The following is a 25,698-nucleotide window of genomic DNA, read 5'->3' as shown; positions in this document are numbered from 1 at the left end:
CAGTTGCTTTATATACGTTATCATAGCATAGCCCTATAGCTGATTTTGCAGATGAATAAACTGAAACTCAGAGAATTTAGCCCATTTTGGTTGTGATACTCACCATAGTCACATTGCCCACAATGACAACACTTCAGTTGTGTAATTGTCATGATTATTTTAAGAGAAACAGTGTAACAACTACTTAATAAGGACTAAGTCTCCTACTTAGTGGGGGACAGGGATGGGGGTGGGGAGATGCCTTTTGAGAAACTTCCAGTTATTTCAGGTTAAGTCTGAACATCATTTCCAATGGGAAGACCTCTCTGACTCTACTCTTTCTCCCAAGTGAGTGTTCATTCTGCATCTGAAACTATTTTACTTTTATCCTGTTTTGAATATTATGTTTATATCTCCGTCTCCACCACTAGATGAGAGGGCAGGTCTTAATTTGATCTAGCCTGGTTTGGTCAGAATCCATGAGAGTATTCAGTTTTAAGGAAAGAAGAGGGATTTTGTGTTGTTACAATAGGGAATTCCATATGTTTCTCTATTTGATGGTGGAAATGCAATGCAGAACATCACAAGGAAGCTGGTTTAGACTCTTGGTTCCGATCTGAGGCTGCTGCTAAGTCAGAATCTTGAAGGTGATTATTCTCAGTCTTTACCCTTGGGCCTCTGTTCTTTTAACTATTATTGAAGTCCCATCTTTTAAAATTAATGACCCAGTATGAAATTTCAGAACAGCTAAAATTGATTTGTCTATTTACTTACCTCTTTTAAATGTAAGATAAAATTGCTTTTGTGTGTAAAATCCCCTAACACCAATGAAAATTGCGATTCTACATTTTCTGAGAAATCTCTTTATTTGTCCTCTGGGAGATCTTAAACTTTAGTTGGCTTCTATTAAACTTTTATGAGAGCAAAACGAGTGAATGACTTTTCTTTCAAAGAGGTACTTTTTGTTGTTTCGAAGAAAGAATACATTCTTGAAACAGAACATGTCTCTTAAACAAATTGCTCAGTGTTGCTTACCCAAAAAAAGGAGGTGGAAGTGGGGGAAGGGTTTGAGGTTTAACCAGCCTCAAGTCCCAAATTGCAGAATATTAAAATTAGGTCAAAATTATGTTTTTTATCTGACTTGTCCAAGTATCACTTCAAATATCTTCCTCAAGGGGCTTAAAATGTTACTATAAATTCTTATGTTTATGAGAAGCATTCTTTTCCTTTCTCTGTCCTATTTCAAAATAGAGATGCTCCTTGGAGCAGTGATGTTTTAAGGACATGGCTGCCATAGGTCCTGGAGTTGGGGGCTGGCAGGTGGGGTGAGGAGCTCTAATCTCAGGGTGATCACTGTGCTGTTTAATGGTTTTTACCTCTGTTTAGCCATGTGTTTTTGCTTGAAATCAGTCCCTCTGCCTAAAACCAGAACTAGGAAGAAATGGAGAAAGTATACAGCACTAAAGTCGATACAGTTATTGCCCCAAGTTGATCAACCAGTTGTTTTGTGACATGATAATCATTGGTGTTCCCATGTCTTCCTATCCCCCTAACCATGAAAGCACACATGTGAAGGTTGCAGTAGGCTGAATAGTGCCCCCCACAAAGATGTCCACCTCCTAATTCCTGGAGCTTGCAAAGATATCACCTTACACTGCTGATGTGATTAAGGTGAGACTCTTTCAATGGGGAGGTTATCCTGGATTATCCCGGGAGCTCTGTGAGCTCCGTGTAATCAATTAAGGTCCATATAAAGAGGTAGCAGGAAGGTCAGAAAGGAAAGAGGTTATGTTGCTGGCTTTGAAGATGGAGGGAGGGAAGCTCTCTCTTGAGGCTGGAAAGGACCACAAACAAAACAGAGATTCTCCCCAAGTGTCTCTAGAGGGAATGCAGCCCCGTGGACCCATCTGAGACTTGTGACCTCCAGAATTGGTAGGCAAGGAGTTCATGTGGAGGTCCTTCCACCCATTTTCCATGCTGCAGCCAGACTAGTCACATGAAAACACAGTAGATTTATGAAAACGCCTTCATATTACCACGAAAATGACGTTCAAGGGGCACCCTGTGGAGTGCCCAGCACTGCATGGTCTGGTCCTGCCTGCTTTTCCGGATTCATCAGCTCTCACTAATGATTCTGAGTCAGACTGAGTTGAATTCTGCTTGTGCTCCTCACTACCTGTGTGATGTTAGACAAATTAACCTCTCTGTGCTGATGTTTTCTCATTGAAAAATACCTTATTGCTTGTTCCTGAGGTTAATACAAATACAGTGCTTGGCCCTGTTCTAAACATACTATAAATGACTATGTAGCTTTATCATTTCTGTGAGCATTCACACATGTGACTGACACATAGTAGACACTAAACAAACATTGGATGGGTGTCTGGATGGAAAAAGCATTGCAGTCACAACTGTTTGATATACTCTGTTACTTCTCTCTGATTTGCAGAGATGATTCAGTTTTAAAGAACACAAGCAAAACTCAGATGAACAGAGACAACTGAACATTTTGGAGCCACATTTTGGCTACTAAGTATATAAACTTGAGTAAAAAAATCTGATTCCCTCAAGAAAGTTGAAACAGGTGCCCACTCCTAACGGAATCTTCAGCTAGCACTGAAGTGCAGGCCAACCACGTGATAACTAACCAGCACTGATAACTAAGACCGGGTTTGTACTTACAGCAAATAATGCTAAGCTGTTTTGAATCTCATTTTTTTTACTTTTTAATAACATGTTATCTTCTAACTGTGGAGTAATACTCCTGGCAGTGTCGTTTCTGTAATATGATGGAAACTGGCCCTACTCTACCAGTCCTCTCTATTCGCATTTACTTGGGGGTAAATAACATAGGATGAGAATACTTCCTGTAGGAGTTCTGTGTAATAAAGGTCAGTTCCTTTGCAGGTAAAATTGTATTTCCCTCAGGCTGGGTCTGCACTAAGAGGTAATAATAAACCTCTAGGGTGCAGCAGAGAGGACTTTTGCTTTGCTTTGGCTGTCCTCACCATTATCCTGGGGCTGTGGGGGATGGGGGATAGGGGGACTGGGATGAGTGGTATTCTGTCTACAGACTTCTGCTTTAGTTTAATGGCCTCCAAGTTCTTCATTCTACCTTCCTATGGAAATACTTTAATAGTTGAATTTATTTGAATAGGCATTTCTTGAGAGCCTTTTTAAATATATATTTTTAAACTTTCATGTTCTAGTTTTTGGCTAAGATATGGAAAGAAAATATTTGGTCAGGTTTTTTTTTTTTTTTTTTTCCCCCCCAGGTATAATTTACATAAAGGAAAATTTACCCTTTTTATTGTCCTGTTCATGTGTTTTGACAGACACACAGTCATGCACTCACCACCACCGTCAGGATATAGAACCATCCCATCCCCCTCAAAGTTCACTTCTGCCACTTTGTAGTGAGCCCCTCTGGCCATCTGTAGTTCGCTGTGGCAACTGGGCTGTTTTCTGTCTCTATACTGTTGCCTTTTCCAGGAGTCATAAGAATAGAATCTTTACGTAGCCCCCTGAGTCTGGCTTTCTTTATTTTGGATCTGATACATATCAGGAGTTAACCCTTTTGTATTGCTAAGTGATATTCCTTTGTATGGATGCACTACAGGTTACTTATCCATCCATCTGTGCAAGGAAATTTGGCTTTTTTCCAAGTTTGGGTGATTATCAGTAAGGCTACCATTCACATTTTTTTTTTAAAGTGAGCTCCATGCTGTGGGCTCACAGGACTTAAAACTCACGGCCCTGAGATCGAGACCTGAGCTGAGATCAAGAGTCAGACATTTAACTGACTGAGGCACCCAGGGGCCCGACATGCATTTGTTAATGGAACATAAGTTTTCTTTTCTCTCAGTTAAATATCAAGCAGTAGGATTGCTGGGTTGTACATTAAGATTAGATATAACTTTATTAGAAACTGCCCAACTGGTTTCCAAAGTGATTGCAGCAGTTTGTATTCTTATCAACAGTGTATGAGTTCCGGTTGATCCACATTGTCCAAAGCACTTGACATTACCAGGTTTTTGACTGAAACATTTTAATAGGTATGTAATGGCATCTCATTGTGGTTTCAATTTGTATTTCCCTAGTAACTGATGATGTTGCCTGTCTTTACATGACTGGTTGCTAACCATGTAGCTTCTTCTGTTATATTTCTTTCTATATTATAATCTGTATCTCTATACTTTAAGCTCTTATTAAAAGTGAAACTTACTGGGGCACCTGGGTGGCTCACACAATTAAGTATTTTCCTTCTGCTCAGGTCATGATACCAGAGTCCTGGGATGGAGCCCTTATCTGGCTCTCTGCCCAGTGGGGTGTCTGCTTCTCCCTCTCCTGCTCCTTCTGCTTGTGCTTCCCTTTGCTCACTCACACGCGCTCTCTCTCTGTCAAATAAACAAAATCCTTAAAAAAATTAAAACTTATTTATATTTGCTGCCACTGAATAAAAATACATTTGTTTTTAAATTATTAAACTTGAATCCCAAGACCTTGCTAGATCCACTTATACTAGTAGTTTTGTCGATTCTTACACAGTTATGGCATTTGAAAAGACAACGTTGCTTCTTTCCTGATTATTTTTTTCTCATGTTAATGATTATGAACTATGGTAAATATTGAAAAGAAATTGTGAAACTTGACATCTTTGGCCTGCTTGCAGGGAAAATATAGTCAGTATTTTACATTAACTATGATGGTAGCTGTACATTTTTCATAAATGCTCTTCACCAGATTAAGGAAGTCTCCTAATCTGAGTTTTCTGAGAGTTATCATCATTAATAAGTGTGATCTTTAAATGCCTTTTCTGTACCTAGTGGGATGCTCATAAAATTTTCTTTTTTAGTCTGCTAATATAATGAATAACAATGACTGGTTTTCAAATGTTAAACCTATCTCGAATTCCTGGGATAAACAAAACTTGATCAAAATCCAGTTTGCTGGACTCAGTTTGCTAATATTTCATTAAGTATGTGTGTTTCTAGGTTCATGTGGATATTGATGTATAAATTCTTTTTTAGTTATATCTGTTTGTTATCAGTGTCATGCTGGCCCCAAATAAGACGATAGTTGTTTTCCCTTCTATTTTCTGAACAAAAGTTTCGCAAGATTGGTGTTATTTCTTCTCTAAGTGGTTGATAAATTTGACCACTAAAACCATCCGGGCCTGGAATTATCTTTGTGGGAAGCTGGTTGAACAAACTTCAATTGCTTTGATTGTAAAGGACGATTTAGATTTTTAAATTTCATTCTGTTTGCGTTTTAAGGTCTGTTTCAAAGAATTTGTCCATTTCATCCTCAGTGTCAAATTTGTTGACATAAAATTATCCAGAACATCTTCTCTTATCTTGTTAAAGTCTGTGTGTCTATGGGTCTATGCTCTTTCACATTGAATTCTCTCTATTTTTTTTTTGCTTGGACAGCCTAGTTAGGATATATGAATATATTCATTTCCATTGAATGAATTAGATTCATTCAATGCTTGGCCTCTGAACAGCAACTTGGAAAAATAGTCCTGTGCGTCTCAAAATGGGATACCTAATAGCCCTGAAGATAAGAGGTGTGATCATTGGAAATCACAGAAATACTATGGCACATGAATTTTGGGGGGAAAATCTTAGGGAAATTAAAATGCTATTAAAAAGACTATACTTCTGAAAACATATGATGCAGGTTTTATTTTATTTTATTTATTTTTAGAATATTTTATTTATTTGTTTGAGAGAGAGGGAGCCTGCAGGAGCCAGAGGAGGGGGAGCTGGAAAACCTGACTTCCTGCTGGGCAAGGCGACCATCGCAGGGCTCCATCCCAGGACCCTTGGATCATGACCTGAGCCACAGGTAGATGCTTAATCTATTGAGCCACCCTGGTGCCCCTATTTTATTATGTTTTTAAAGATAATGGGTATATTAATTGAAAATGTGCCTTTTTAAGGATTTAGAGCTTTACTTCTACTCCTTTGCCACTTTATTTACTCTTCTCTGCCTTGGAAACAATGAAAGAACTGAATCAAATCCAAGTTTTTCACTTTGTAGCTGCAGTAGCCTTCAGACTTGCCAAAAACCATGTGGGAAAATAAAATATGCCCCTTAATTCCAAGGAACCAGAGGGCTTAAATTTAGAAGTAGTGTGTTCGAAACCTTCTGCATAGGTCTTGACGAAGTGTCTCAGGCAAGAATAATAACATTCTCTGTGCATTCCCTGCTTGCTGGGAAGTAACATGACATGAGGGCCTGGCCACCCCCTGAAATAGGTTTTATTGACCTCATTTCACAAAGGAAAAGTGTGATACTTGTCCAAGATCACACAGGCATGAAACGCAGGTGGCCGTTTGACCACCCCAGGGCAAGAGAGAGGTGTAGGGAGATGTAGTTAAAAGAAGTAAAAGACTCCAGTGGCTCGAATTCCCCAGGAGCACCGCCTGCGGTGAAGGGTCGTCGGCTTCGGAGGCGCGGAAAACCCGCGCTCCGCCTCTAGCCCTGTCATAGGGAGGCGGGAGGGGCGGAGAGAGCCCACTCGGGCCCCGCCCACGTCCCGCTGCGATTTCCCCATTCGCTGATGACAGGCGCGCGGCGGTGACGTTACGGCGTCCGCTGTCCGGAAGTGCGCGGGGCGGCGGCGACGGCGGCAGCTGCGGGGCTGGTGAGCGGCCGCGCAGGGGGCGTACGGGTGCGCGCCGCAGGGAGGGCAGCGGGGCGATGAGCGAGGCCAGCCTTCTCTCGCGCGGGGCCGCTTGGTTGGGGGAGGGTGCGAGCCTGGAGCGGTGAGAGGCGCGCTCTCCACTGCGGAACCGAGCTCGACGTGCAGGTCGTGGGGCCGCGTCCCTGCCACGTTCCAGTGACCGCAGGCTGAATCATAGGGCTTCCCCGGGCACTTTCCGTTCTTTGTGGCCGGGCCCCCGGGGCTCCCACTAAGGGTGTTCGGTCGGGCACCTGGTGTGAGGGGCGGGACACGCCACTTCAAGGCCTGGGTCCTCAGCGGGTTTTTCTGATCTGAGGCGGAGTTGGAAGCACTCTGTTTTCTTCCCCACGTGGTCTGGGCGGGGAGGACGCGTCTCGCCCCCTGGTGGGAAACGCGGCTTTTTGAAACGGGCTTCCCTCGAAAGGCAGTGGCTCCCTAGTGGCTTGCGTAGGGGCCACTTGAAATCTTGCTGGTCCCTCACGGAGACCCACTTCACATGGAGAGTGTGGGTGAGACTCAGGAGCCGGCAGGACGGGAAGGAATGGTGATTGAGAAGAAAGCGGGCGGGAAGACAAGGCTTGGGAAAATGTTTTAGTGCCTAGGAAATGCCCTTGGGACATAATCTTCGGTGCCAGTGGGGAAGGACCGCGGCAAACGTGAATGTGCCGTGTTTTGAGTTTCCTTTTCTGCAACCCCTGGTCTTGGCAGCCTGCTCTCTCCTGAAGCTTTGACTGAAACCCATCGCTCCAGAGAGTAATAGTAAAATGCGTAACGCGACTCTAGCAGTAAGTGCTTCCGGAGTACAAGACTGCATCGCCAGCCACAAGCCTAGATCTGGTCTCAGATTGTCGCTGGTTTCAGTGTTTTCATCTGAACAGGAGACCAGGGTCTCCCCGATGTTACATAGAATTGCAGTATATTCCTCGGTTTTCCTTCCCTTGTAAATTTCATTATCGCACCTGCGTGTTTGTCTTGTAGATGTGCGGTTGGTGACTCTGCCCCCCAGATGCTGAGGTGCCTGAATCCCTGGCGCGGGCCATTACTGAGCTGTAGTTGGAGTAGGCTGTGCCTTTTCAAGCAGTATCTATTTACCATGAAGCTGCAGTCTCCAGAATTCCAGTCCCTGTTCACAGAAGGATTGAAGAGTCTGACAGGTGAGAGATTAGGATGCTTTCTTCCATTGGAAATGGAAGAAATGGAGGCTTAATGTGTTTTAGCCAACACTCAGGGCTGTTTTTGTTTTTGTTTTGCTGTGGAGCTAATGAAAGAAAGGTTTACTGTAGGCAATCTAAAACTATAGCCAGACATGAAAGAGTCAGTCAGTGACTTCAGTTAAAAAGCATGGTTCTTTTCTATCTTATGCTGACTACTTTAAAGATACATTACAGAATTGGGCCTATTAACTTCATGAGTAGATTCATTTTTTTTTTTCTTGTTTTGTGGATGAGGAAAGAGGCTTAGGGACATGCCAAATTTTTTATAATAACTAGAGAGCTATGCAGTCTGCTTTCAGTACCTAGCTTGTAACTACCAAACTATATGTCCTTCCTGATCATAAATGCCTTCTGAGTGAACTGAAGGCAGAAGGAAATAGGAGTCTCCTCCCTTTGTGCACATGCCAGACTTACTGGAAGGGGCACAGGAAATGACCTAAGCTAAGTCCCTGATTACAGCAGCTTCATGTTGCTTGCCACAGTCTTACCATTCCTTACTTAGGTCCTCAGTATCAGCTGTGCTGTTGCTGAAGTAGCCACACAGCTGCATTTCCAAGCCAGTGGTATTTTATGGACCCTTCAGAAATACATAAAGGTATTTGTGTTTAGAAACATGACTGGTACAGTGGCAACCCAGGCTGTGCATTAGGTTCACCTGGGGAGCTTTTAAAATACGCAGATGCTGGGGTCCCACCCTGACCCACCGGACTGGAATCTCTGGGGAGGATGGGCATCTATAAATTTTTATAGGAACTCTACTCAATTAATTCTGATGGACAGAAGGTGGAGGAACCATGGCATTAAATTTGACTTTCCTTGTATGAATTTATTCCCAGAGCTACTTTTCTATTCCTGAATTTAGATGCTTTTTTAGATACATGTCAGAGGTTTGTGGTCCAGAACTTGTTGATTCATACAGATTCTTCATGTGGTTTTGAAGTGGAGGGTCTAAAGCTGATACTTGATGCTGAGTTGTCATTACAGTGAAAAATGCTAGAAACTCCAGTCCACTGGAAATACCAGTCACATGTGCAATGTATACTTTTCTAGTAACCACATTCAAGGTAGAAAGAATTGGGTGAAATTAATTTTAATAATTATTTTCGCATAGCATTTCATTTTATCACTTAAGATATCATCATTTAAATATAAATTTATGTAAACATTATTTTTGAGCTGTTACACATCTTTCCTTGCAAGTCCTTGAAATCTAGATGTTAGCGCATCCGACCATCTTTAATTCAGACTCGCTACATTTCAGGTGCTCAGATCAGTAACTACATGTGCCTACTGTTCGAACAGAACAAGTTGAGAAGCTTCCAATCTGAGTTGGATTTAAGCTTGTTCTTTCTTTATATGCCTTTCCCAGCTCCTAATCTTCTCATCTTCAGTTGCAAGAGGCCTCTTGGAAGAAAGGTGCCAAATGCTTGGATGTAGGTAATTAACTCTTAGTGGCCTGTTTCAGGTCCTTCTGCATTTTTCTTTTGGAAACAAGGCTCTGGATATTGATTGCTATAGGTTTTGAACATCTTTTATTTTAACCATTTTCATTTGGCTTACTAACCCTTACCTCAAGAGTGGAGTTGTCTCTACCTTAAGAGGTGAAATCCTATGGATTTAGAGACTCAGTATGGTGGGAAGATACAGATCTCTTTACCACAGGGTCTTGTCCTCCAAAGCCAGGCAAATGGTAGCGTGGACATATTCTAAAGTTGACTTTTTTTAGGGTGGAGCGGAAGTGGCAAGAATGGAATCTTTAAGCGCAAAGCTCATCAGTTAGAAAATCACATAGTTGGTTCTGCCTGGTTTTTGGTACTTTCTAAGACTTGCGTATTCTGGTAAAACAAGGTGTTCTGCATGAAAACAATTCACACACACACACACACACACACACGATGGCTATTGTGTGGTGATGCTATGCAGTTGAATACTATACCGGTTCTCGAATCCTAGTAGCTGCTTTGCCACATATGAAATTAGTTCCCAGCATGCAAGACTTAGGGAAGCTAAGAGGGTGGATTATCTGTACACTGTATAGGATTTTATAAGTTGTCAGTTTATTTCGTGTAATTTATTTTTCCTTTTGCTTGCGGACAACATGTAGAGGCATGCTAGGGGAATAGGGGATTTTTCCCCCTTTCTATACATGAGACTGAACTTCAGACATTGTTTGGACAAGCCAGGGCTTCTTCGGCCACTTGGCTGTGGTGTGTAAGAAATGCTGGGCATTAGCATTCAGTGGTTAGCTTTTAACTGCTTTGGTATGTGCTGTCATGAAGCCATCATAGTTACTTTGGGGACAGTAGGAACACCTGATCACTCTTCAAGTTTGGGAGCTCCTGGAAACATGAACAGAACATTTCTTTTTTGGTAGTAGTAGTCATGACGTGAAATGGTTCTTCCCATTTTAGTTCTACTTTCTGCATCCCCTGCCTCCAAAACTTAAAATTCAAAATTATAAAGGGAAGAAGTTAATGAAAATTAGATTGAAAAGTAAATTAAAAAAAAAGACAATCATAGAAGTTTTCTGACATAATATCCTTTTGATTGCTGATGATAATAATTACAAAGGTTTACTATTAATAGTTTGGAATGATGAGATTATGCATTTCTTAAGTCTCAGGCTTACATTTACAATTAAATTTAGCTGTACTAGGTATTATTTTTCTGAGTATATCATTGGAATGTGGATTTCTGTGAGATTGCAGATACCAGTAATTGAGGAAAAAGCTTGATAATTCCTACTCTTCTAGGTCATTATTTACAATTTTTAATGGCTGTTCCACACAGGCACATACATATGCCTTAATAGCCTTTCTCAGTTGTATTATAATGTTAGAATTGTGAGTTTTTTGGAAATAGTTATCCATTTCCGTGTGACTAATCAAAATGATGAATAGATTACTTAGAATTTTGGATCTCTTTGTGTAATGCAGTTAATTATTAGGTGACTTTGAACTTAGAATTTTATTTTAGTTGAGTTAGCATGAGACTCTTAAAACAGAGGTTATCTTGTATTCAGTCTTGACCTTCTTTATCCTGTTAAACTAGGTTCAACTGAATGTAAGACTTACTCATTTTTTGCATTTCACAATAGTTTCCTGCTGTAGTGAAGGAAGAAAACCTTTAAAGAATACGCTTTCCAGTGAGGTCACTCTGATCTGTTTATGTTTTTTGAAGCGGGGAGATCACAGTTAGGTTTCGTCATGAGCCGTGTTGGTGTAAAGATGGGTGAGATAGGTATTCTACCCTGAGACTGAACAGGTAATTTTAATATAATTAGTATGCATAAAAAATAGGCTTCTGGGGGTGCCTGGGTGGCTCAGTGGGTTAAAGTCTCTGCCTTCTGCTCAGGTCATGATCCCAGGGTCCTGGGATCAAGCCCCCCATCGGACTCTCTGCTCAGCAGGGAGCCTGCTTCCCTTCCTCTCTCTCTGCCTGCCTCTCTGCTACTTGTGATCTCTGTCTGTCAAATAAATAAGTAAAATCTTAAAGAAAAAAAAAGGCTTCTGTAGTAGTTTAGAAGAGATTAATTTAGGTCTACCATTAGGACATTAGGAGAGGCTTCCTAACCTGAATCACAAAAGATAAGTAAGGATAAGCTAGATGAGTGTTTTTCTCATTGTGGATAGTAACCTACTAGTTAGTGGACCGTAAAGTCAGTTGGGTGGTCATGACCAGTATTAGAAAAAAGGGGGAAAAGAGGGTGGAATCGATGAGATTGTGTGGTATGAAGTAACAGTATTTCCTGAAAGTTCGGTTTAGGTATGGGTGACTGACATGCAAAATGTCTTTCTGGTGTGAGTTGTGCACCAAGGCATTTCATGGCCAGCTGTTCGCTAGGTGAGTAAGTTGGGAAGGTGTTCGGGTGAAGTGACCTGTGCAAGCGAAGTTAGAGAGGGAAACTACAGGAAGAGTTTGAGGGTAAAGCGTGATGCAGAGATTAGTGAGAGGAGACAGAAGTGGGTCAGGAAGCCCTGGTATAATGTTCTGCAGAAATGTGGATATTGTGCTGGGAGTAGTCAGAGCAACAGTGGCATGGCCTAATGAAGCAAGTGATTTAGAACCCTCTGTCTAGACGGTGGAAGTGGGATTTCAGGGGGCTGGTGTAGCACTCCTGTTCAGGAAGGAGACGATGAAGCCCTGAACTAGGGAAAAATGAGGATAGAGTCCAGAAACATTTTGGCAGTCCTTAATTTACTGGTCATGGACCTCTATAAATCTCATGAAAACTGGAGTAACACACATGGCTTTTTGTTGTTGTTGTTTTGTTTTTCTTACTACCATACATGGTTTTTATATTTTAAGAGATCATGAACCCTATATGCAAGAACCCTTACTAGAGACAGAGTCAGTAGGACTTGAGTAGAAATGTGGAATGAGAGGAAAGAACACATACTCTTGGACAGGACTTAGGGTGGTCTGGGACAGCTAAAAATTTAAGGCCAGAAGGTGGAGGGAGGGAGCCTTTGTTACTTAGTAACAGATCATTTTAGGTAGTCTCCAGAGTTGGGCTGAAGGTTTAGGAAGAACAGGAAGAGGATGAATAAGCACAGATTACGGGTAGGGATGGAGGCTTGTGATTAGGGATGCCAGAACTCTGATGTATTTCCCTCAGTGCTCAGATCAGTGCCCTCCAGCTAGAGACCAGGTGAGTTATTAGTCCTTTCAGTGAGGGAGAATACTGACCATGGAGAACGTTGGAGTATCTCAGCCGAAGGTTTTTAGAAAGGATTTCTTGTAGGTCTGTGCTTGTATTCTGTGTTGGGGCAGGTGTAAGATGTACAGTTTTCCTGTGGGTTTGGTAGTATCAGGACGCAAGGATAAATCTGTGATGGGTATCTTGATTCTTACCTAGAAGGTGAGAACATGGCTCTCTGCTTTCTCACCTTTTAGGTGAGAAGATGAGAACATAGCTCTATGATCTGTTAACCGATGGGTAAATAAGTCACACATATTAATTGTCATAAGGTGGTGTCCGTGACCGTGTTCATGTCTCCTGTGTTCAGACATGATTACTAGTTGTCTTCTTTTAACCGATCTGTCATGGTTACCGAGCTTGTCTGACGTGGATGTTCTCTGACATTGTGTTCAACAGGAGAACAGCAGGGCCCGACTGTGGGTGCCAGGCCAGTTTGTGGCAATACCAAGGCTCAGGGGGTTGTATAAGGCCAGTTCCTGGATGTCATTCTCCCTGGGTGCCATATGCTGTCCTTTGGTCGTGAGTAATTAACAGTGGACTTTGTCTTCTCTAGTACCTAGAGGAGTCCCTTCTGGGTCTCCTGTACTGGGGCCCTCACAGTAGTTTTAGATTTCCTGTGGCTTTTCTAGAGCTCAGAGAGGAGCAGAAATAAACACTGTATGCAGATTAGTTCTTGATGGATTCTTAGCGGTAATATCATCACACTTGGGGCGATAGACTAATGTTTGACAGTGTCATAGTTTCATGCATGAACATTGTAGCCGCAACATCGATACACAAAGGGAAATATGTCTAAGAACACCTCAAATTTCTGAAGTATGCACAGATACTTGGCGAAAAAGCAGAATTGTTCACTTTTTGGTTGTAATTAAAATGTGTATCGGTGACCTGGGGGGGTTGTGGAAGATAATTCAGAAGATAATTCCAAATTATATTCTGAATGTGGCAAGAAAAACAATCTGCAAATTCCCGGCTCTCAGAGTTGTGAGAGGCATTCTATTCTAGGTAAGTCAACTTCATTTCTGTGGGCCTTATTCTAATTTTTATATGGAAAGGCGCAGTTAAATAATTTCTGCTCTTCCTAATAGATTGGAAAAACCTTGTACTTCTGTCATTCGTAAATAAATTGAAGTAAAAAATATTCTTTCTCCTTTCAGAATTATTTGTCAAAGAAAATCACGAGTTAAGAATAGCAGGAGGAGCAGTGAGGGATTTATTAAATGGAGTCAAGCCTCAAGATGTGGACTTTGCTACCACTGCGACCCCTGCTCAAATGAAGGACATGTTTCAGGCTGCGGGTATTCGTATGATAAACAACAAAGGAGAAAAGCATGGAACGATTACTGCCAGGGTGAGTGGAAGGTTTGACAGCAATTACGTTGTCCTTTTTGTAATTTTTAAAAGTTTTCGTGTTTGTGTTTGTTTGTTTGTTTAGTTTTAAAAAGCAAGTGACAAAAAGCGACTAAAAATGTGTCCGTCTCTCCTCCCTCGTACACCTGGCATCCTCCTTTGCTACAGCTGCTTTCCATCCGTTTTGATCGTACTTACCTGTGAGCCGCACATTTCTAAGAAAGTCGTTTCTGTGCTGCAGTGTTGGTCTTTGCTTCACATTTCCCAGTTATGTGCTGACTTGCTGCCCGGGAGAGTCGCACTATGCTTGGACCGTCGTGTCTGGTCGAATTCGTGTTCATTGTTTTCACTTAGGACTGTATTGCTTACAGCTGGATTATGAAGTGTATCGTGCCTGCATGTCTTTCTTAGGTGATTTTGCTTTTCCCTGCACTTGGCAGCATTTTTCTTTTCTGTAGCTCTCTGTGGGCCACTAATTCATTCCTGTACTCTGTAAAGTTCCTCTCAGTAGCCGAAACCCATCAAGTTTCAGTTCCCATGTTTTGAGACACCTCACCTGGCGCCTTCTCTTTTCTCACATGTGCGTGCTGTGGGCCAGCTCAGCATTCCTCGCCCTGAGATTGGCCGGCACCAGATCCTGGGAATTTCCTGGCCTCTTCCTTGTTAGACTTCCTGGTCCTCGAGTCCTATGTGATAATTTTTGTTTTCTTTCTTTCTTTGTTTATTTGCTTGTTAATTTATTTATTTATGACTCTCATTTTAATCATCTGAAACCTAAAAAAGCCTTGCATGTCTGCCGATATTTTTATTTTACCTTCACACTGGTCTGATTGTTTTATTGGCTGTGGAATTCCAGGCTGGCGATCATTTTCACTCAGAAATGGAAAGCCTTTGTTTCCCACCTGCCAGTGCTGCCTCTGGGAAGTCGGAGCTCATTCCGATTTCTCCTCAGAGACCAGAGCCCCTCCACCCCTTTTAGGAAGACTTTGTGATCTTTTTAGGTAGTGTTAATAATTTGAGATGTTGTGCTTTGGTTTGGATGTGTTTTTGCCTCAGGGACACTTAGTGAGCCTTTTTGTGATCCTCTTGTAATTCTGTCCCCTTTGCTCAGGGTCTTCACCTTTGGAATCTACTGTGATGTTGGATGTTGGGCCACGGGGACTGATCTTCTGGTTTTATTTTTTGTCTCCTATTTTATATTTATTTAAGGATTTTTAAAATTCTTTTGAGAGAGGATGAGCACAAGCAGTGGGGAGGGATAGAAGAGGGAGAAACAGACTCCCTGTTGTGCTCGGAGTCTTAGGGGCTTGATCCCAGGACCCTGAGATCATGATCTGAGCTGAAGTCAGTCACTTAACTGACTGAGCCACTCAGGCGCCCCTCTCCTATTTTATATTCGTATCTTTATTTTACTTTCCAAGAGATTGCCTTAACTTCGTCATCCAGTCTCTTATGTTTGTAGCCTTTGCTATTTTTAACATTTTTTTTTTAAAGATTTTATTTATTTATTCGACAGAGAGATCACAAGTAGGCAGAGAGGCAGGCAGAGAGAGAGGAGGAAGCAGTCTCCCTACTAAGGAGAGAGCCAGATGCGGGGCTCGATCCCAGGACACCGGGGTCATGACTTGAGCTGAAGGCAGAGGCTTTACCCTCTGAGCCACTCAGGCGCCCCTATTTTTAACATTTTTAAGGGGGTTTTCTCAGAATATTTCTTTTGAAAACTTCCTCTCTTCTTGTTTCAGATGCATTATCTTACTTCCTTTAGTTACAGTTACTTTGACACTGTCTCTCTTTCCTCTGAGCTTTTTCTGTCTTTCCTGTTGGCTTTCCTTAAATGGGTTTGGTTCTCTTCTTAAGTTTGGGTGAGCCTTTGGTGTTTGTAAAGTGACTTGAGAACTTTACTGTAATTTTGTGTAGGAAATGTCAGCCAGTTAGTTATGGAATCAGCAATTTAGTATCAGCAGGCCTTTCCCTTTAGGGGAAATCCGGGGAATCCTTGAGTGTCATTCAGGTTAGAACAAGCCAGGTTATTAGCATTTGAGAAACCAAGAGGGGAAAGAGAATGAGGGTCTTGTTGATTTTTTTTTCACTTTATCTTGTTTTCATTGTGGTACTTCACTCCTACCATCATTTGTATCTGGTGTCCCAAATTGTGACTATTTATAGTTCAGTCTTTCTGCTGAGTTAATCTGTGGTTCTCTGCCTGGATAAGGGAGACATTCCAGAGGTCTGTTTCCTACAGGGATTTTCAGTCTTCCATATTTCAAATCCTTTTCTTACTACTTACCTTTAGAGAAAAGTTGTGCTTCAAATTCTTGAGTTCTAGAACCCTGTAGTGAGTTCTAACTTGTTTCCAGAAAAGAAATGAGATTGAGAGGAGTTCTAGAACAGACTTAAAGTGATCATTATTAGCTTTCAGTTCCTATTGAGGAGATTCCAAATTCCTCAGTGGCACGTAAAAATCTTTGGTGTCTACCCCTAAATGCTAACATGCTATTTATCAGCAGTACTTCTTGTGCATATATCCCTCTTTCTCTCCATATGCCTTTGGTCATCTTTTCTCTTCATTGAAATACTCTTTCCACATGTGCATGTGCAGATCCTACTTAGTTTTCTTTCTCTTTCTTTCTTTTTTTAAAGATTATTTATTTATTTGAGAGAATGAGGGAGAGAGAGAGAGCATGAGAGGGGGGAGGGTCAGGAGAAGCAGACTCCCGCTGAGCGGGGAGCTCGGTGTGGGACTCTATCCTGGGACTCCGGGATCATGACCTGAGCTGAAGGCAGCTGCCCAACCACCTGAGCCACCCCGGCACCTACTAGTTTCAGGGCTCAGCATATATGTCATCTGTCCTGAAGCTACTCAGCTTTTGCCAGCTGGAGCTCATCTCTCTTCCCATAAGTATATTACTTTATTTCAACATCATTGATGGTTACCAGTAAAAGAATTGCAGAAGGTTTTAGTGGTTCATATTTCTTCTATCAGTCCTTTGCTCAGTGGTATTTGTTGTAAATTGAATTCAGCTCTTTGCAAACTGGAGCTATTAACTATTTCAGAGTAGCCTAATTGGAAATGAAGAATTGGAGTACACTGTTTTGAGGGCCTCTTCCATTCTCTGTCACAACATTTGTTAGAGTTGTCATTTTTTCTTAATGTCAGACTCATCCTTTTTAATTGAGATGGATTTATTTGTTAAAAAATATTCTTTGGATCTACTTGAATATTGTGGGTTTCTTTCTGTTTCAGAATAATGTGCACTAGGTGACTTTTAAAGGAAAGAAGATACACATGTCAGGACTCATTTTTTTTTTTTTTTCAACTCATCCAGTGATACTTAAAAACTAATTAAAAAACATTTCATTACAGCTTCATGAAGAAAATTTTGAAATTACTACACTGCGGATTGATGTTGTCACTGATGGAAGACATGCTGAGGTAGAATTCACAACTGATTGGCAAAAAGATGCTGAACGCAGAGATCTCACTATAAATTCCATGTTTTTAGGTAATATCTGGAGATAATGTTTTAATCTAATCTTTCTGAAAGCGGGTTTTTTTTTTTTTTTTTTGGGTAAAGATTATTTATGTGAGAGAGAGCAGGGTGACATACAGAGGGCAAAAAAGAGAATCCCAAGCTGAGCCTGTTCTGGGTGAGGTGCCCATTGTGGGGTACAATCCCACGACCCCAAGATCATGACCTGAGCAGAAACCAAGAGTTGGATGCCTAACTGACTGTACCACCCAGGTGCCGCTGAAAGCCTCCTTTTCAAGTGAATCTGCATCCTAGAAATGTTCTCCAACCTGAGAGGTTGCATTAGTTTCATCTGAGAGTGTAGCATATGGGTTAAAAGATGAGTCAAGAGCCAGAGTTCTGAACCCAGGGTTCGGATTCTGACTCTGCCTCACTGGCTGTAAACTGAGGATGCTAATATCTGCTTCCTTTGCAAGGCTGTCATGGGGATTAAAGGTGTTAATAATGTTAGGTCTTTAGAACAGTGCCTGGCACATGTACACATTCTGTGTCCACTTACTAATTGCATCTAAAAATGGTTAACATTTTAGGTAAGAAAAATGCACCCACATACATTCCCCCATATCATTCTCCATTGCTCTGTCTTTCGTGCATGCCCACCCTAGGCTTTCTTTTCTCTTTTCTGGTGCTCATGGCCACACTTATGAATGACCTCAGCATCTTTTCTGTTGCTGTGCCTAGACACAAGGTCAGATTCTTTCATAGCATTGCATTTTAGGAATCACCTGTAATCAGAGTTGGCATGCAAGAGAAAACCCATTTATTATCTCAACTTGATTTTTTTTTGTTAAAAATTTGAGATTTATAATAGGTGAATTAAGTTAGTGCTTTATTGAAGCATTATTTTTTGTCCTTTAAATTGTAGTCAAGCCCTTTGTGTTTAAGACTTTGGATTAGAAAAGAGAGCTGAAGCAACCACTCTTCATAACATAGTTGTGGCAACTGTAATAGTGAAAGGATGAAGGACAGGTTCCTTGCTACCCAAAAGTATCCTGTATTAGTAACCACTTTCAAGTTGAAGATGGTGTAAGGTGTGGAAACGATTACTCTGTCATCACAGTGAAAATCCTCTTCCAGATTTCTTTTGGTTAGCAAAAACAGGTATTAATATAGGTCTTTTATAAAGGGGATGTGGCCTTAAATGAACTTGAAGACAGTGGGGGAAAACCTGTAAATAGGATTTGCTTCATGGGATGGAGAAGGGGGTTGTATGCCAAGATGGGCATCTCTTGCTAACTGCATTAATGATGCGTTTCTAGAGCAGCTACTAGGTTCTCCGTTACTTGATACACTTTATCGCATTGAACTGTCAGAAAAACTTCATTTCATATTAAATCCATTTGATGAGGAAATAGGCTGAGATTTTAAGGAGCTTAGCTCAAGTCACAGACTGCCATGATTGGAACTTGGATTTCCAAAGACTAGGTGATTTAGGACCAGAGGAAGCCCAGTTGGGGCAGTGTTTTCTCTCATTATGTGACCAAACTGCATATGTTTATTTCATCTTAGCTCATTCTCACTAAGGGTGAACTGCTCCAGCTAGTGCAGTGTATAAAATTTGCTAACTGGCTTCTCCTAAGCATATCTAACTAAAAGAGAGAAGCTCATATTCCTTTCCAGTATACTGCTTGATAGAAATAAAAACTATTCTTAGTGCTACTACTGTTTTCTAACATTTGCTGAGCCCTTATAATGTGACAGGCACTGGCACAAGCACATCACAGAAATTTAATCTTCCCAGCATCCCTATGACGCACATACTGCTGTTTAACCCACAGTAATTGGCTTAAAGTCGTGCAGCTGGTAGATTGCAGAATTAGGATTCCAACTTAAGCATCCTGGCTCCGGAGGTCACATTCTTAACCACGACATTATTCTTAGCAGCTCAACTTTATTTCTTATTTTTATGCACCATATTTTGAAAGTGCTATTCAAGCAAAAAACAAAGTGCACACTGATAGGATATTCTCACTAATTTTAACTTTCAACCCATTTTTCTGTCCAGGCTTTTTTCAAGCCTTACTGGATGAAGCATTACGAGTTCTGGCATTTCTGGTTACTTTGCTTCTCGAACCTTGCTCCTGTCTTATCTTTTTTTTTCTAAAGATTTATTTATTTATTTATTTGACAGACAGAGATCACAAGTAGACAGAGAGGGAGAAAAGAGGAAGCAGGCTTGCTGCTGAGCAGAGAGCCCGATGCGGGGCTCGATCCCAGGACCCTGAGATCATGACCTGAGCTGAAGGCAGAGGCTTTAACCCACTGAGCCACCCAGGTGCCCCTGTTTTTTGTTTTTTAATTTCCTGCAAAAATTTTTGTTTTTTCACTGAAAATGACTTTAGTACTTCCATGCTCAGCAGGGAGAGTCCAGTCTTATCATTAAGAAACAGATATACCACATATAGTTGCTACTTTGTAATCATATTTTTGCCTATTTCCTCTCCACCCTCCCTTTTTCTGTTCTTTCTTTGAATTTGGAGCCTTTTAAGTTTGCTATACATATCAAGATGCCATATAAATCAGTTTGGGAAGTGTTAAGCCTGAGCTTACTAGTATTCTGCATTTGGGTTATCAAAGAGCATTGAACTTGAAACAGAATTCAGTTGCAAAGTTGTTTTTCAGTAGTAATGGCAGTATCTCTTGGGATCACCAACCTTCCCACCTGGATGGTTGAATGGTATGGAGAGGGAGAGGATCTTACACAGAGTCTTGAGCAGACACCGAGCTAAGTGCAGAGCCACAGGGGCTCGATTCCACAACTCCAAGATTGTGACCTGAGCTTTAACCAACTGAGCTATCCAGGTGCTCCAAAAAAATCTGCATTTTTAAAGGTGTTTATGTCTCCTTAGGATATTTTTAGCTAATTCTTCTATTTATATATGGTATTTTGTTTATAAGAGCTTTTTGTGTATTAGGGAAGTTAGGTATTTGATTCTATATTGACAAATATTTTTCTCAGTATGTCAGTTATTTTATGCTTTTCATTATGATGGTTCTTGCCATGCAGACATACTTGATGTTTAGGTGGTTGGATTGTTTCTTTTAAGGTTCTGGTGTGGGGTGTGTGTGTGTGTGTGTGTGTGTGTGTGTGTGTTTTCTTGGTAAAGCCCCAAGTAGACTAAAATCTGCATATTAATTTTTGACTCCCCCCCCCTAATTACTAATAGCCCACTATTGGTAGGAAGCTTTACTGATAACAGAAACAATCGATTAATACAAACTTTGTGTGTTGTATGCATTATACACTGCTTTCTTACTATAAAGCAATCTAGACAAAAGAAAATGTTAGGAAAAATTAAGAGAAAAAACATCTATAGTCTTGTTAAAAAAAGAAAACAAAAAACACACACACGTGAGTGCGCTCATGCACACCTGGGTGGCTTAGTTGGTTAAATGTGTTGTCTTTAACTCAGGTCATGATCCCGGCATCCTGGGCTCAAGCCCTGAATTGGGCTCCCTGCTCAGCAGGAAGCCTGCTTCTCCCCACCACCCCCCTCAGCCCCCCAGTCCTGCCCATTGTGCTCATCTTGCTCTCTCCAATAAAAATATAATCTTTAGGAAAAAAGAAATTTACCTCTCAGTGAGCCCATAGAGTGCAAACCCGTGTTTAAGAATTAACTCTATATTTTGAAAGGTTTCCCCCATTCTAACATCATAAATTCTTCCCCCCCCTATGGTTTATTGTTTAGTTCTTCCAGATTCTTTTTGCTATTTATTTTTTTTCCAGATTATTTGATTCTTCTTGTTTATTTTCCCATATTAACTTGAAAATCAGCTTGTTTGGTGTCTCCACACCAATTCATTTCACTTCTGGGTATTACCTTTTTAGTTGCTGTTGTGAATACAGCCTTTTATTTCATTATGTCTTCATTTGATAGTGGGTATTTATGAATGGTGTTCATGTCTGTATTTTAACTTTGTAACTCTTCACTTAGTTTTTACCGTCTGTAATAGTTTTTAACCCACTGAGCCACCCAGGCGCCCGGTCGTTTGTAATAGTTTTTAAAAGAGAATTTTATTTTCCAGCTCCTATTTGCTAACCGTGATCTCTCCCTTTTTTTTTTTTTTAATGAATAGGTTTTGATGGTACCTTATTTGACTACTTCAATGGTTATGAAGATTTAAAAAATAAGAAAGTTAGATTTGTTGGACATGCTAAACAGAGGATACAAGAAGATTATCTTCGAATTTTAAGATATTTCCGGTAAGAATTTTTAAAAAATACTTCAGTAATACAGATTTTAATATCCCAGAGCACAATTCCAATCATGTGAAATGCACAGGTCACAGTACAACATGGAGACATCCCAAATATCTGTCTCTGATAGACTGATTAGTAAACTGTGACCTGTGCGATAGTACTTTGATATTTCCTATTATTTTTTCCCCCAAAACACAGATACTCCATTCTGTGATGGTCTTGTATAAAATTCAGCTTTAAATCATTTTTTAAATGTCCATTTTTTTTCCTGCACTGATCATTCATTACATAGATAAGTATTTACCGTAGGCCAGCCACTTGCTGGGTGCTTTGAATATGGAGGAATGAGTGCCTTTGCCTTTATATGGCTTACAGTTTTAGGTGGTCATGGGTAACTCTTAGATGAGCTTGCTAAAAGCATGAAATAAATTTGGATGATGTTGTGGGTAGCACTGATTTTTAAACTCTGAGCTGTAACCCTTTTTAAAAATGATTCTGACTGGCTAGTTTATGTCTCGTATTTTTCACTGGTTAGGATCATATTTAGAATATTTTGTAATGGAGCCTACATATTTTGTCAGTAAATGCTTGTCCTTTATTTATTGGAGTGAGAGGGAGAGAGAAGCAGACTCCTTTGCTGAGCAGGGAGTCTGACTTGGGGCTCCATCCCAGGACCCTGGGATCATGGCCTGATCCAGAAGCAGATGGTTAACTGACCAAGCCACCCAGGCACCCCAGTGCTGTTCCCTTAAATTTGAGTACTTGTAACACTCTTGCAGATAACAGAACACAGACTGACATCCATAGTTACTGTCATTTAATCTACATTATTAATGAACTGAATTTTAAAGATGAGTGTTAGTAGAGGCATACGTTAAGGCTTCCAGTTCCGAGATTGCTAGAAATACACTCTGTGCAGCTAGATCAGTCCTATTTGAAACTCTTCATTGAAAGTACCGATGGGCATAGACAAGTAAGCTTTGTACACGCTGTTCCATTGATGGCATCCCAGGCTTTCCAAGAATGTTCTGCATTATTCCTCCAGTAAGGGTACCAGTTTTAGGAAGTACATTTGATGGCCGTTCTAAATGTCTCAGTCACTCATTTGGAAATGAAAGTGAGCAGAGGGTTCTAGTTCATGCTAGTTTAAATTTTATTGGCTCCCAGATTTTGTCATCTGGGAGCAAAAAGGTAAGGAATTAAACAGATGTCTAAAGCCCCTCCTAAACCTAAATCATGTGTGTTGTCTCATATTAGATGTATAGAATAGTACCAGTAAAATGCAAAATGAGATTTTTCTGGTGATATGCCAACATAGAGATAACATGGCATGAGAATTTTGTTTTGCAGGTTTTACGGGAGAATTGTAGACAAACCTGGTGACCATGATCCTGAGACTTTGGAAGCAATTGCAGAAAATGCAAAAGGCTTGGCTGGAATATCAGGAGAGAGGATTTGGGTTGAACTGAAAAAAATTCTTATTGGTAACCATGTAAATCATTTGATTCACCTCATCTATGACCTTGATGTGGCTCCTTACATAGGTGAGAGTATTTGAGTTTCTCACAGTGAAACATCTGGTTTAAAATTTCATAGGGAAAAATGTTTGACTAATACAAAAGGAGAAATGTAGTATTTTAAAATAAGATAAACTTTGGGGTTAGGGGTGGGACACAGTGGCCTTCTGTGTCAGACCTGGTTTTGGATGATGCTTTGCCACATATCAGCTCTGTGGTTTGGATTAGTTCCTCGATTATTAGTTGCTGAATCTAAAAAAGGGGTGTGAAGGTAACAGCATCTGTCTAAGAGAAGGGATGAAAGATTCAGTGAGTGAATACATGTAGAGCACTTAAAGAGTGACATACAAAGAAATTAATAAATATATTCAGAAAGAACAGTGATCTATGCTGAAGCACACTTCAGAAACTTGGGGGTATGTCAAATACAGTTTTTGAATGGTAGTAGAGGTGGGTGGATGGTCTGTGAGAGTAGATCAGTGAGCAGTCATCTCTTGCAAGTCTGACACCACCACCACTGCCTCCGGACCTCTGGATGTAGTTCATTAATAGAAACTCATGTGTTAGGACTCTCTAGGTTTTGGGGACACTGTGGGAGGGAACCGCAGCAGTGTTTATCAGTGGTTAACCTTTAAGATGGAGCATCAGACTGAACCGGTGAGTTCTAGTGACAGGGCATTTTCTATACTATAACCGTGGTTGGTTGAGGATATGAGTGTGTTTTATTAAATTTACTGTAAGAATTGGTGAAAAATTTTTTTGTCCTTCCAGGCTTACCTACTAATGCAAGTTTGGAAGAATTTAACAAAGTTAGTAAAAATGTTGATGGTTTTTCACCAAAGCCAATGACTCTCTTGGCCTCATTATTCAAAGTACAGGATGATGTCACAAAATTGGATTTGAGGTTGAAGATTTCAAAAGAAGAGAAGAACCTTGGCATATTCATAGTTAAAAACAGGAAAGATTTAGTTAAAGCAACAGATAGTTCAGAGCCACTGAAACCCTATCAAGACTACATTATAGACGTAAGTATATACAGGCTTGGTCAGAACTAATTATTAACACTAAGACCCACAGTATGTTCTGTGGATTTCATTTACTGTAAATGAAAAATTTCACCTCGGTTATTTATTTGCATTTTAGGATAGGATCAATAGCAAGCATTCTAACGTGTGGCTGGAAGTAAATGTCTGATTTTGGCTCTTAGGCTAGGGAATCTGATGCAACCACCCGCGTATGTGAGCTCCTGAAGTACCAGGGAGAGCATGGTCTTCTGCAGCAGATGCAGCAGTGGTGCGTTCCTCCATTTCCTGTAAGTGGGCATGACATCAGAAAAGTGGGCATTTCTTCAGGAAAAGAAATCGGGGCTCTGCTGCAGCAGTTGCGAGAACAGTGGAAAAAAAGCGGCTACCAAATGGAGAAAGATGAACTCCTAAGTTACATAAAGAAGAGTGAAAATTGATGAGAGCTGGCACTCAATAGCAGAAAATTTGGGGTAAGGTTAGATTTTCTTCTTTCCTTCTCTGTGAGATTTAAGAGACTTGAATATGTAGGCGAAAGAAAGCCAGCTTAGACCAGCTTAGAGGACCTTTTCAGATCAACAGAGGTCTTCTGTGGTGAGTTTCAGGCAGTAAACTCAAGTCTACCTCCTCTTAATCTCATTTATATCCTTGAACCTTGTGATTCTTTTGGAATAACTCCTGCTGTCTAGGCGTCCCCTCTCCCCCACCCCAGGGTAACGCATTACTGATCTTCAGAAGTGCTGTCTTTAAGAAAGAAGTGTTTGATGTTTGCAGTTGAAATAACTACATTATTTTACCATTGTCTTTAAGTGTCAATTCTTACTTGAATTTCAAAATAAAATTGTGTTTAAAGTAGCTAATAAAATATCCTGTATAAAATTATAAAGACCAGGTATGTCCCTGGTGGTTGGCATTCATACACCCAAAACTGTTCTAGCAGTCTCTTAAGTTTTAGTACGTAGTCCATATCGTCCTTTGTTATCAATGATTTCTTTAGGCATACTAGGCCTGAGAAAGACTGGCTTGACAGTTACACTTGAGCCTTTTATTTTAATAAACATTCCCTTTGGAATTGGAAGATAAATGTGTTTATGTGGTATATGACAGTATACATCAGATTTATATACGGCAATAGCAGGGGCGCCTGGGTGGCTCAGTGGGTTAAGCCGCTGCCTTCGGCTCAGGTCATGATCTCAGGGTCCTGGAATCGAGTCCCGCATCGGGCTCTCTGCTCAGCAGGGAGCCTTCTTCCCCCTCTCTCTCTGCCTGCCTCTCCATCTACTTGTGATTTCTGTCAAATTAAAAAAAAAAAAAAAAATCTTTATACGGCAATAGCACTTCTATACCCTCAGTCATTAATTTTTTTCACAAATTAAAAAGATATGGCCTACTTTAAAACATCCATGACCAGACTTGTATGTATGCTTTTTAAAAGCTTGAGCCCCAAGTGCTTTCAGTAAGTAGGTAAAGGGGTGTACAGTGCCAAGTATTA

The 25,698-nt window shown here is 40.7% G+C and overlaps 1 protein-coding gene across 3 annotated transcripts; it reads left to right on the top strand.

The window, feature by feature from the left end:
- Positions 1-6,555: 6,555 nt before the first annotated feature.
- Positions 6,556-25,284, top strand: TRNT1 (tRNA nucleotidyl transferase 1). 3 transcript variants are annotated; one of them, XM_082711147.1, is made up of 8 exons: positions 6,556-6,631; positions 7,649-7,824; positions 13,744-13,937; positions 17,301-17,439; positions 21,544-21,670; positions 23,018-23,211; positions 23,956-24,209; positions 24,392-25,284. In XM_082711147.1, the coding sequence occupies exons 2-8, from the start codon at positions 7,677-7,679 to the stop codon at positions 24,644-24,646; spliced, it is 1,311 nt and encodes a 436-aa protein (XP_082567273.1). In that variant the 5' UTR covers positions 6,556-6,631; positions 7,649-7,676; the 3' UTR covers positions 24,647-25,284. The 3 variants fall into 3 exon arrangements, with proteins under 3 accessions (XP_082567273.1, XP_082567274.1, XP_082567275.1); XM_082711148.1 differs by having other exon boundaries at positions 6,620-7,179; XM_082711149.1 differs by having other exon boundaries at positions 6,626-7,455.
- Positions 25,285-25,698: the final 414 nt, after the last annotated feature.

This window comes from Mustela nivalis (assembly GCF_964662115.1).
Source record: "Mustela nivalis genome assembly, chromosome: 1".
Lineage (NCBI taxonomy): Eukaryota > Metazoa > Chordata > Mammalia > Carnivora > Mustelidae > Mustela > Mustela nivalis.
Note: the sequence above shows the minus strand (reverse complement) of the source record. Positions and strands in the feature narration are given on the sequence as shown.